General features: G+C 40.5%; 1 protein-coding gene across 1 annotated transcript in view; it reads right to left on the reverse strand.

The window, feature by feature from the left end:
• Positions 1-12,504, reverse strand: part of TRPC7 (transient receptor potential cation channel subfamily C member 7) — a 183,411-nt gene that overhangs the window by 15,846 nt on the left and 155,061 nt on the right. The window contains exon 9 of the mRNA XM_037800920.1: positions 809-1,004. Coding sequence (XP_037656848.1) covers positions 809-1,004 — 196 coding nt within the window. The remainder of the gene's footprint in view (positions 1-808; positions 1,005-12,504) is intronic.

Below are 12,504 nucleotides of genomic sequence, written 5' to 3' on the forward strand. Positions count from 1 at the left end.
GCTGCATAACATGTTTGCTTCATAATCTATTTAACTAGGTTCCAATTAATACTCATTTAGCTTGTTTTTAATTTCTTGACATTCCAAATAAGGCTGAGATCAAAGCTTGTGGTTTATGCATTTTAGACTTTGATAAATTGCCTCTTGCTACACTCTCTTGATCCCCTTATCTGTCTAGCAAAATTGTATTCATCTTTACACAGCTTCCCAGCATTACCTCTGGAAGCATCCACCCCTCCCCTCTGCTCCTATAGTCAACTGCTCTCCCAGCTTTCCCCCTCCTGCACCTGATAGGCCTTCTCTGGTTGCACTGACCCCAGGGCTTCTGATTTGTTGGTTGACCTATCTGTTTTTCTCACTGGACTAGGAGTTCCATGGAGACAGGGACAGTGCCTTCATCATCTGTAAATCTCCCGGGCCAGCCACAATTTGCATCTAGCAGGTGCTTAATACATTTCATGAGACACAGAAAGGGCCATGGGCTGAAAGATTCACTAATTCTGATTTGCCATGGGCCACCTAACGATATCCTGAGGGGACACATGAAAAAGAGGAGAGATTCATGAAATATATTCTCATAAATATATTTTTTTCTGCTTTTGCTGGGCCATTTTATGAGACTGTGCCTGCTTATGCCACATGACAGATGGACTGGAGACACTTCTTGAAGCAGCCTAGGAAGAAGGCCTGCTTTTCTGGCTTCACATTAAATAACACGTGGGCTTCTAACATCACTATCCTCATTTCTGAAAAGAGCAATGTAAATTAAACCAAAGGAGAGAGAGCATTTCCAATTAACCGACCTCACCTCAATTTCCTGATATGAGTTGTTGATCATGGCTATCAGCATATTGAGCAGTACCACCACCATGGTGACGTTATAAACGCCATAGAGAACGTAGCCGATGTTCTCGATGAATTTGTGGTCATATCTCAGCACCACCGAGATCACTTCAGACAAGCCAAATATGGACCAAAATAAGGTTTTAAAACTTTCTTCCACCCTACAAGGAAACACACAGTCCTTTAATGCACCAGGCTAACACTTAAAAACAAAGTTGTCATTATTTAGGGCTTAGGGGTGACCTTGGAGTAGGGTGGGGGCTTGTTGGTGGTGCCTGTATTCTGAAATAATGAGATACCCAACTTTCAAGGAAGAGTTTGAAAGAATATTATACATGGCAGGCTCTTTCCATTCATTGGGACTCTCGGCTGCATTATTGCTTTTATCTCCTGTCTCTGAGTAATGGGTGAGGCCAAGTCAATATACCAAGTCCTCTACACTGGGGCTGAATTATCAGGAACTGAGAGTGTTGAATTTGGTATGCCCACATTGTTACAATTCACTAGGTAATTGCCCAGGTCTCACTCACCCGGCTGGTCACTCAGGGTTGACACTGCACATGCTTTGAGGGACAGTTCAGGTAAGATCTGGCTTTTAGGATATTGCTCCTAGATAGTTTTGAGATTATGAATTTTCCAAAATACATCAGCTTTAAGAATCAAATCCAAGCACATTTCACAATCTATACTTTGTAGCTTTGCTGCTATTTCAGATTTATGATGTACAATCCAAACAGAAAGCTGGATTTGGGTTGGGTGGTTTAGAACATACAGCAGCTTCTGAGTGGCTAAGTGCAGTTGTTTTAGTTTGCATCCAGATTTTTGGTAGCATTATGAGAAAGTACTTTTTTTCCTCTTTAACATTTCGGGTTTTCATCAGCCACCCACAAACAGACAGGATTAGCTAGTTATCCACAAAAAAAAAAAGGAAAAAAAAAAGAAAAAAAATGGTGTTTTTTAAGGTTTGGTATTTGTTTGACAAGATGTATAAAAATAATAGTACTCGTCATTTTGCCTAAAAATCTTGATTTGACTTGCATGAATTTTCAGCTCTCCTGGCTGTGAGAATGTGTGGGTGTATGTGTGTGTGTTTGTGTGTGTCTAGCCAGCTGTTTGGCTCATTCGCTAGGTAACCGAGAGCCTGAAAAACTGATATTTGAAGTGGGTTTTTGTCATTGTTTTGGGTTTCTTTTAAAACTGTGAGTCTGTAACATAATTCACTTCAGTATTAGTGAGAAGGAACTTAGTTGAGTGTTTGGAAATAATGATTGGGTATCAAGCCATTATTTTCAAGCTCTAGCTCCTTATCTTAGCCTGAGAAGGGGGACAATTGTCTCCTCCTGTAAGATGCTGCATCTCTTGTGTGTGAAAAGGATGCCAGTCAATGTGTAGGCATGATTCACTGCAGGTATTGTCTTCCATTATGAAACAATATTGTGGTCGTCACCCTAAGGGAAGGGGACAGTGGCAGAGGGAATCCAAAACCACTGGATGAGCCCCAGATCCAAAACTGGGATCCTTCCCGGCAGGATCAGAGTTGGCTCCAGCCAGGTAAAAACCAGAGGACACACCATCTATGGGAAGGGCTGGGCAGACAGGCAGCCCAGGATGACGCACTTGCCATTCTCCTGGCGTTATTGCCATGGACAATCTAAGAAATGGATAAAACAAGCCCCTGAGAGACGTTTTATAGAAATGCATCTTCCCTTCCTTCCCTTGGAAAACCTCACAAAACTCTGGCTGACTTGAGTGAAGCACAGCAATTAGAGAGCACATCCGGGGAAAAGCTTTTGAATGTTGAATAGAGAAAATGGGCCTGGATTTTGCCTACATTTTTTTTTCTCATTTGCTTCTTGCTATGAATTTTGCCACTGGACCCTGATTTAGCCTTGGTGCTTTCACTTGGACACTCTATGTCAATAATTGGAATGAGGCAGAGCTGGCCCCAGAAGCAGTGTGTGTTACAGTAAAAGAGTATTTATAAAGCCTTAAACCTCTCTGTTAACCCCTCATCCACCCGACAAATGATGGCCCCCAGCCTTGACCTTCCAGCTGAAGGCAATGAACCTGGCTTGGAATGCGGATCTGTTCAATTTGTTGTCTGGCTTACAATCTTCGCTACCATAAGCACCTATTTCATTCCTATTCTGTAGCTTAAAGGTCAACCTCTGAACTTGAACTTGGCCACGATCTCCAGGCAAATCTAATTACAAGAGGCCCAGACTCACTGGGATTGCCAGAGCAATAACCCCCTGCACCTGCCTGGGCAGGAAGAGGTCTTGGCCGGACCGTGCCTTTCTAACAGTCTCTTCTAAGCTTTTTAGAGAGTGTGTCTATAGCCCATGCTGCTTCTCTTTATGGGGCAAAATGAGTCAGTGTAACAAAGTCCTCTAAAGAAAAGGTGGTTCCTTGGCCTGAATTATTCTATATGGCTAGACATTTGGATTTCTTGGGTCTTTCATTTGTAGCCAACACTCTTGACATGAACATTCAATGGACCAGCTAAAAAGACTAATTTTGTTGCTGTTGTTTTGTTAGAGGGGATATTATTGGCTGAGTTATACCCAATTAGTTGGGTCAAATAGTAAGCAATACCGTATTTTATCCATAGCTCAAACAATGTAACTAAATGAATTCTGAATGGAATTATTGAAAGGTTAAATGTTAAAAAAAAGTACATGGTAAAAAAACTAGAATAAAATATAGGTGGATATTTATATAATTTGGGGCTGGGAGAGGTTTCAGAAACTACAATGAAAAGTTTGAGAGATTTGAACACAAAACTTTACTGATATGCGTAAAAAATACAATAAGTGAAAATATAAGGCAAAAGATTAAGTGAGGAAACAGTATTTGTAATACACATGACTGGCAATGGAATGATGTCCTTCTTACATAAAGAGCACTTATAAATCAATATGAAAATGACAAACATCCTAATAGGAAATAAAAAGGAGGAAAAAGTCAATGAAAACTTGATGGTTTTTATAGTGACTGAGCTTTACAGTTTGAGATGCCACATTGTGTAATCTTCTAGTTTAATATGTGGCAACAGATAAATTTGGCCTCACTTCCCTGAGTGGTTAAGAATTGTGTTAACTTGACCTTGGAAGCCTACGATAATATCTTCTCAGAAATAAGGCTGGCCTTGGAAAGGAGCCAATAGCACATTACTGGTGCCAGGGGCTTGGGTATTGGAGCTATCCCCAATATCCTGTGAGGTCTTTGACACCCTCTGAGTCATGTATTAATCATCCACAGTATTCAAGAGCTGTGGAACCCGGGGCATGGGTATGACAGCCAGTCACCAGGGAGGTCTGGGGCTGTCTTTCAAGAAGAAAGTACCTTGGAATTGGCTTATTGATATTCAACACGAGACTGTTGTCTCACAGAAAGCCCCCACTGTCTAATAGCTGGTCATAAGGCTAAATTTGAGATTCTTTACTGATAGGGATGGCAGCCATTTGCTCCATATCTCCCCACCCGCCCTGGCCAACTACAGAGTTTGCCACAGATTCCTTCAATTGTGTCACTCACAGGAGGCTTCAAAAAGACATTAAGGAGACACACAAGGGCAAAGGTGTACACCCGGGTTCATCAGCTCTCCACGTACTGGCTGTGTGAGCTTGGGCATGTTATAAAACTTGTTTGAGTCTCAGGTTAGTCATCTATGAAATGGGGATAATGGTTTCTATTTTGTTAAGTTGTTAAGATGATTAAATGAGCAACCTCATTTAATAAGAACCCCAAAAATGGTAACTATTATTTTTATTCACCCATTAATTTGTCAAATATTCACTGAACTCCTACTGTGTGCCAGGCATTCTAATAGGTGATGAGGATACACTGGTGCCCAGAGCAAACATGTGTGTGTCCTTGTGGAGGTCCCCGTCTAAAAGCAAGTCCAATAAGGCAAGGAGAGTGTCATAAGGAAGGAAGTCCATTTGCCTCTGCGGTTATCTGGAAAACGCACAGTGCTATCAGCTCCTCAGGTGCCCTCCACACAGGACTGAATGGAATTAATGATTCCACGGCTTATTGACTTTTTGAACAAGCCTCATTTTCCTTCCTATCTGCAGAGATCATCACAAACCCTTCATTTCATGCAAATCCTCTTTCTGATTTCACCAGCCCATGCTGTTTTTTATATTTGACTCTTGGTTTGCAGTGGAAGGGACTGAAATTTAGTCAATAGGCCACCCCAGCACAAGAAGTACTCCTAATGAAGTAAAAGATAAAGTGCCTGTGAGTGATGTTGAATAGACCGTGATTCACCCTCCTCTTGCTGGGCGGGTGTGTGTGTGTGGGGGAAGGTTAGGGCTGATTTGTCATGTGGAAAGCAGGGACGAGGTAATCAGTTCTCTACCAGGTCTGTCTCGCCTGGATAATGGGAATTTAATAAAAGGTTGCCTGAAGAGGCAGTTGTATATCGGCCCCAGAGAACAAACCAGTTAACAAGGCGAGGATTTGGGGCCATTGTTATGAAAACTACTGCCTCTTCAGAATGCCATGGCTCCCTCTCTCCAAAGCCCTGACTCCCACCCCTCACCACTGAACAGTTAAGTTCAGTTACCTACCCAAATCTGCACATAGCAGGCTAAAATTAAGCAGGAGGATCAGCTCTTGAAAGGCTGTTTCTCCAGTTCAAAAGACAATAGCTGGTGCTGTGCTCGAGTTCTGCTGAAACAGAACAATGGCCCTCCTGCCCTCTGAGCTGGGATGATGGAGCAAGGAGGAGAAAGACCTTATCAGAGGGCTGTGTTTCTCTAAGGCCCCAGATCCAAAGATGGAAAGCAGTTGAGCCAGGCTTGAAGAAGGTGAGGGAAGATGGTCAAATGGCTGAGGAAGTCTGAAGCTCATCCCTGCAAAGTTCTGGGGTCACAATCACCTCTTGATTCTATCTTGGGTCCTAAATCAGGAGTTTGCTTTAGACAGTCCGGAAGTAGAAGAGTATGATGACAGAATCGATGCTGAAGAACTGGGCTGCGCAAAGCCCGCGCAGCCTGGATGGATTAATGTTAGGGTCAAACCAAACTCTTAGTGGATTGGGAGCAACTTGAGGGCAGAAGCTGTGTATTCCTCACCCCAACCTAGTACAGAGCCCGGCACACAGAAGATGCTCACTAAATTTCATGTCTCTCGAATGAATGAATGAATGAATGAATCTCTGATGCACATTTGTGTTGAGGTAGGGCTCTGGTAAAGCGGTCAGAGTGTAGGTTCTGAAATCAGGTAAACCTGGGTTTGATTATTCACCTTTGGCCAAATAATAGCCTCTTGGTGCCTCTTTTTTTCTAACTATAAAATGGGAAAACAACAATCTTTACTTCATAGGATCGTTGTGAGGATTAAATGAGTTAATACAATATGTGTAGAGGGCATAGACTGCTGCCTGGCACGTAACAAATGCTCAATAAATGTTACTAATTTTATTATCAGCATTAGTTTTTTCCCTCCTTAATTGCAGTAGGTTCCAGCACTAAGCTGAAAGACTCTTGCACCCTACAATTGATTCTTAGAATAACCCTTAAAAAGTATAAATCCAATCATGCCCTTCTCCTTTATTGGCTTTCCATATGGCCAACAATCACAGCCCCTCAAGGCCCTGTGTGACCTGGCTGCTCCCACCTCATGTAGCCTGGCTCGCTTGCCCCCATTCACTGCCCTGTGCCCTGGCCGAGCTGGCCAAGCTCTTTCTTCCTTTTGGATCTCTGCTGTTCACTCTGCCTGGAACACCCTTCCCCTTTCTCTCCACATGGTCGCTCTCTTCCGTTCTTTCATCCTTTAGGCTTCATGCTTAATTGTCACGTGCTCCACAAAGTCTCTGACTGCTCTGTGTTAAAGGAAGCCCTCTTCTAGTTATCCTTTTGTACAGCATTTTTATTTCTTTGCTAGTTCTCAGCACTTAATCTATAGTGTTCCTATTTATGCATTTGTTTCTTTTTCTTTTTTTGCTTCTTCGCCCTTCTGAATGTGAACTCCATGAGGGCAGAGCCTGCTGACTTGCTCCCTGCTCTGTCCTCAGGGCCCAGGACAGTGACTGGCTTGTAGGGGACTTAGTAAACATTTCTGTCAATGAATGAATGAATGCTGAGAAACTGAAGAATGAGGTGATTTTGAGACTTGGTCTTGCCCAGTAAGAACTGTCCCTTCTGATAATATCTCTAGAGTTAACCCTGAACAGCCCACTTTCCTTGTTGCTCTGTCACTTTGTAACTGAGAAATGACATAGTTTAAACCTTACTTCAGTCCTAGAATTGAATTTCAGGGAATAAAAAGGGATTTCTTCTCTTTAACTATGGTTAGTATGAGAAAAAGATGCAGGACTTGGGGTGGGGGTAGCACCTGAAAATTGTGCTTTGTAGACATTTTCTGTGGGTCATGAAGTCTTTTTCTTCAAAACCTTGTGGGCTGTCAGCCTATTGCAGAGGCTCAGAGGTACCAGGCTTTTAAAATCCATGTCATGAATAAACATGAGGGTATAAATAAACATTAAGTGATGGCAAAGTATCTGCTCTAACAGGCTTAATTATTCTTCTAAAGTAGCCCAGGGAAAAGTCTATATTTTTATCACTTGTTGAAGATGTCAGGTAAAGCTAAAAAATTATGAGAGACTCAAACTATTTTTTGATACATAAAGATCATTTTCAGATTCCTAGCCTCTCTGAGACTGATCTGGGCCCTCTACTTGACCAAATTGCCTGACCTGAATTTTTGAGAGGAAAGGCAGAGACTTTCAAAATCTAGCAAATAAAATAAGATGATAAAACTCATCCTGTGGAGCTTTTGTGTCATGGATGCCCAAATTTCAACAATGACCTGATCCTGGGAAAATCTGTCTTCTCTAAGGTGACTCCTAGTTCCACTACATCCTTCTAGGGCCTTCTCAATGTCAAAACCTAACAATTTCCATGCCTCCTCCTCCCCTTGCACACCTTTCATTTAGTCAGTCACCAGGCTCATCCATTCTACCTCCTCAACTTCTCTTCTCCTTCTTTCATGCTCCAGCCCCACTGCCATTCGCTTAGAGCAGGCCTGCTTCCTCTCTCATAAAGGCTTCCTGTCTTATACCCCTAACAGCTTTAGCTCAGCTCCCTTTGGAACAGCCTTTCAAGTTCCTTTCTTTCAGAACATTTTCTCATTTGTAAACCTATCCTCATTCCCATGACTACTTGATTAACATCTGCCTTCCCAACCAGTCAGCAACTTCCAGGAAGGGAGGGGCTATGTCTAATTTGCTCACACCAGCACCAAACTAAGGTCTCCACCTTTACCCCTTCCAAGCCATCCTTCACAGTTGCCACAATGCTCTTTCTGAAGGAAAATCTCATCTTGCCTTCTTTCTTTTACAAAGACTTAAGCAGAGACTTAATATTCTATTGGAACTTATAAAGCCCCTCATAAACCAGTTGCTACTGGGATTTCTGATATAATCTTCTACCACTACCTCAACCAAACTCTTGCCCACTTGCAGTTCTCCAAAAATGCCCTGCCCCTTTATACCTTGCCAAGGCTGAAAGGCCCTTCTCGTTATCCTCCAAGATCCTCCATTTGGGGTCACCCTCTACATAAAGCCTTTCCCAACTTTGCTAGGTGAAGTTCAGTGCTATCCAAGTACTCTTTCATGATGACCACATGGTCTAATAGCTGCTGCTTTCTTTTCTGAGTGCCCACACTTGTCGATGAGCTCCTCAGGAGTGGGAAGTCTGTCTTATTAAATATGACCTCAGGGTCAAACACAGAACTTGGCATGGAGCAGCCACACCATAAATATTTGCCAAATGAACTGGAGTAGAAACTTTGACGTAGAAACCTGACTTATACAATAAAAATCTCATTTTAGTTTGCTATTCTTTAGAAATACCTGAACACTTCCACAGGACAGTGATCCAATTTTTTATGAGAGCCAGCCTCCTTCTCAGAGAGTAGGCTCTGTTGTGGGAGTAGTGTTCCCACTTTTGGGAATTTCAGGTCAAAAAGTGGGGAATGGTCTTGGGGTCATGCAGATCTGGTTTAAAATCCTCTTATTGGCTCTGAATCCCAAAATTTCCCAACTCTTATGAAAGAAATATACATGTCCAAGCAGCACAACATACTCCAAACAGAATAAATCCTAACAGACCTATTCCAAAGCACATACTTATCAGAATATCAAGTGCCAAAATTCTGAAAGTAGCAAGTAGAAAAGCAATTCATCCTATTCAAGGGACACTCAATAAGATTAAGTTCCAATCTGTCATCAGAAACCATGGAGGCAAGAAGCAGTGGTAGGATATATTTAATGAACTGAAGAGAAAAACTGCCAGCCACAAATTCTTTATCCAGCAAAACTGTCCTTCAGAAATGAGGCAGAGCTTAAAATATTCACAGATAAACAGAAACTGAGGGAATTCATTAACAAGAGACTTGTCCTACAAGAAATACTAAAGGAAGTTCTTCAGGTTGAAAGGAAAAAATAGAAGAGAGTGGTTTGGAGTAGTGTGAAGAAATGAAGATTATCAGTAAGGGTAACTAAAAGGGTAAAAAGAGAGATAAAAGTAAGATAGACATATAAAAGCCAAGGATAAAATGGCTGAAGTAAGTACTGCCTGTACAGTAATAACATTGAATTAATGTTCTGGATTAAACTCTCCAATCAAAAGACACAGATTGGCAGAATGGATAAAAAAGCATGATTCAACTATATGCTACTTACAAGAGACTCACCTTAGACCCAAAGACACAAATAGGTTGAACATGAAAGGCTGGAAAAAGATATTCCATGCAAATAGTAAAAATAAAAGAGCTGGGGTCCTTAGTAAATACTAATATCAGAAAAAAATAGACTTTAAAAGTAAAACTCTTATAAGAGAAAAAGAATGACACTATCTATTAATAAAAGGGACAATATACCAAGAAGAAATAACAATTATAAACATTTATGTACCTAACCATGGTGCCACAATATACATGGGGAAAACACTGGCAAAATTCAAGGGAAAATAGTCATCTCTATAATAAAATAGTTGGAGACTTCCATACAACACTCTTATCAATAGAGAAACATCTATAAAGAGGATGAATAAGGAAACAGAGACTATAAATAAAATGATACATGAACTAGACCTAATGGACATACACAGAACACTGCACCCCAAACAGCAGGATATACATTCTTCTCAAGTGCACATGGACCATTCTCTAGGATAGACCACATATTGGGTCACAAAACAAGTCTCAATAAATTTAAAAAGATTTAAATTATACAAAGCACCTTCTCTGACCATAATGGAAGAGGTGGAGAACTGGAAAATTCACAAATACATGGAAGTTAAACAACTCACTCTTAAACAATCAGTGGGTCAAAGAAGAAATTGCAAGGGAAATCAGTAAATACCTCGAGACAAATTAAAACAGAATGCAATATATCAAAATTTATGGGACTCAGTGAAGGCAGCACTGAGAGGGAAATTTAGAGCCCTAAATGCTTACATTAAAAAAGAAGAAAGATAAAATCAAAGACCTAACTGCACACCTAGAAGAAACAGAAAAAGAACAGCAAATTAATCCCCAAGCATCAGAAAGAAATAACAATGATTACAGCAGAAATAAATGAAATTGAGAATTAAAAAAACAATAGAGAGAATTAAGAAAACCAGAAGTTGATTCTTTGAAAAGGTCAATAAAATTGACAAACCCTTAGCTAGATTGACAAGAGAGAGATAGAGTAAGTGAGCGAGCGTGAGAGAGAAGACACAAAATCATAAATGAGAGAGGGAACATGACCACTGACCCCACAGAAATAAAAAGGATCATAGGAGGATACTATGAACAACTGTATGCCAACAAATTAGACAACTAAGAGGAAATAGACAAATTCCTAGAAACAAATTACCTACACCAGCTCTAGAAGAAATAGAAGACCTCAATAGAACAATTATAAGTAAAGAAATTAAATCAGTCATCAAAAACCTCCCCCAAAAAAAGAACAGCCCAGGACCAGAAGGCTTCACAGGTGAAGTCTGCCAATCATTCCAAGAAGAATTAATACCAATCCTGTTCAGACTCTTTCAAAAAATTGAAGAGGTGGGAACATTACCTAACTCATTCTACATTATAAACCATTTGTTTTACATTTTTCAAAGTTCACATTAGTGGTAGCATATAATATTTCTCTTTTAGTGCCTGGCTTATTTCACTCAGCATTATGTCTTCAAGGTTCATCCATGTTGTCATATGTTTCACGAGATCGTTCCTTCTTACTGCCGTGTAGTATTCCATCGTGTGTATATACCACATTTTATTTATCCACTCATCTGTTGAAGGACATTTGGGTTGTTTCCATCTCTTGGCAATTGTGAATAATGCTGCTATGAACATTGGCGTGCAGATATCTGTTCGTGTCACTGCTTTCCGATCTTCCGGGTATATACCGAGAAGTGCAATCGCTGGATCGAACGGTAACTCTATATCTAGTTTTCTAAGGAACTGCCAGACTGACTTCCAGAGTGGCTGAACCATTATACAGTCCCACCAACAATGAATAAGAGTTCCAATTTCTCCACATCCCCTCCAGCATTTGTAGTTTCCTGTTTGTTTAATGGCAGCCATTCTAATTGGTGTGAGATGGTATCTCATTGTGGTCTTAATTTGCATCTCTCTAATAGCTAGTGAAGCTGAACATTTTTTCATGTGTTTCTTGGCCATTTGTATTTCCTCTTCAGAGAACTGTCTTTTCATATCTTTTGCCCATTTTATAATTGGGCTGTCTGTACTATTGTCATTGAGTTGTAGGATTTCCTTATATATGCAAGATATCAGTCTTTTGTCAGATACATGGTTTCCAAAAATTTTTTCCCATTGAGTTGGCTGCCTCTTTACCTTTTTGAGAAATTCCTTTGAGGTGCAGAAACTTCTAAGCTTGAGGAGTTCCCATTTATCTATTTTCTCTTTTGTTGCTTGTGCTTTGGGTGTAAAGTCTAGGAAGTGGCCTCCTAATACAAGGTCTTGAAGATGTTTTCCTACATTATCTTCTAGGAGTTTTATGGTACTTTCTTTTATATTGAGATCTTTCGTCCATTTTGAGTTAATTTTTGTGTAGGGGGTGAGGTAGGGGTCCTCTTTCATTCTTTTGGATATGGATATCCAACTCTCCCAGCCCCATTTGTTGAAAAGACCATTATGACTCAGTTCAGTGACTTTGGGGGCCTTATCAAAGATCAGTCGGCCATAGATCTGAGGGTCTATCTCTGAATTCTCAATTCGATTCCATTGATCTATATGTCTGTCTTTGTGCCAGTACCATGCTGTTTTGACAACTGTGGCTTTATAATAAGCTTCAAAGTCAGGGAGTGTAAGTCTCCCACTTCGTTTTTCTTTTTTAGAGTGTCTTTAGCAATTCGAGGCATCTTCCCTTTCCAAATAAATTTGATAACGAGCTTTTCCAAGTCTGCAAAGTAGGTTGTTGGAATTTTGATTGGAATTGCATTCAATCTGTAGATGAGTTTGGGTAGAATTGGCACCTTAATGACATTTAGCCTTCCTATCCATGAACATGGAATATTTTTCCATCTTTTAAGGTCCCCTTCTATTTCTTTTAGTAGAGTTATGTAGTTTTCTTTGTATAGGTCTTTTACATCTTTGGTTAAGTTTATTCCTAGGTACTTGATTTTTTTAGTTGCT

This window comes from Choloepus didactylus, chromosome 13 (genome assembly GCF_015220235.1).
Source record: "Choloepus didactylus isolate mChoDid1 chromosome 13, mChoDid1.pri, whole genome shotgun sequence".
Lineage (NCBI taxonomy): Eukaryota > Metazoa > Chordata > Mammalia > Pilosa > Megalonychidae > Choloepus > Choloepus didactylus.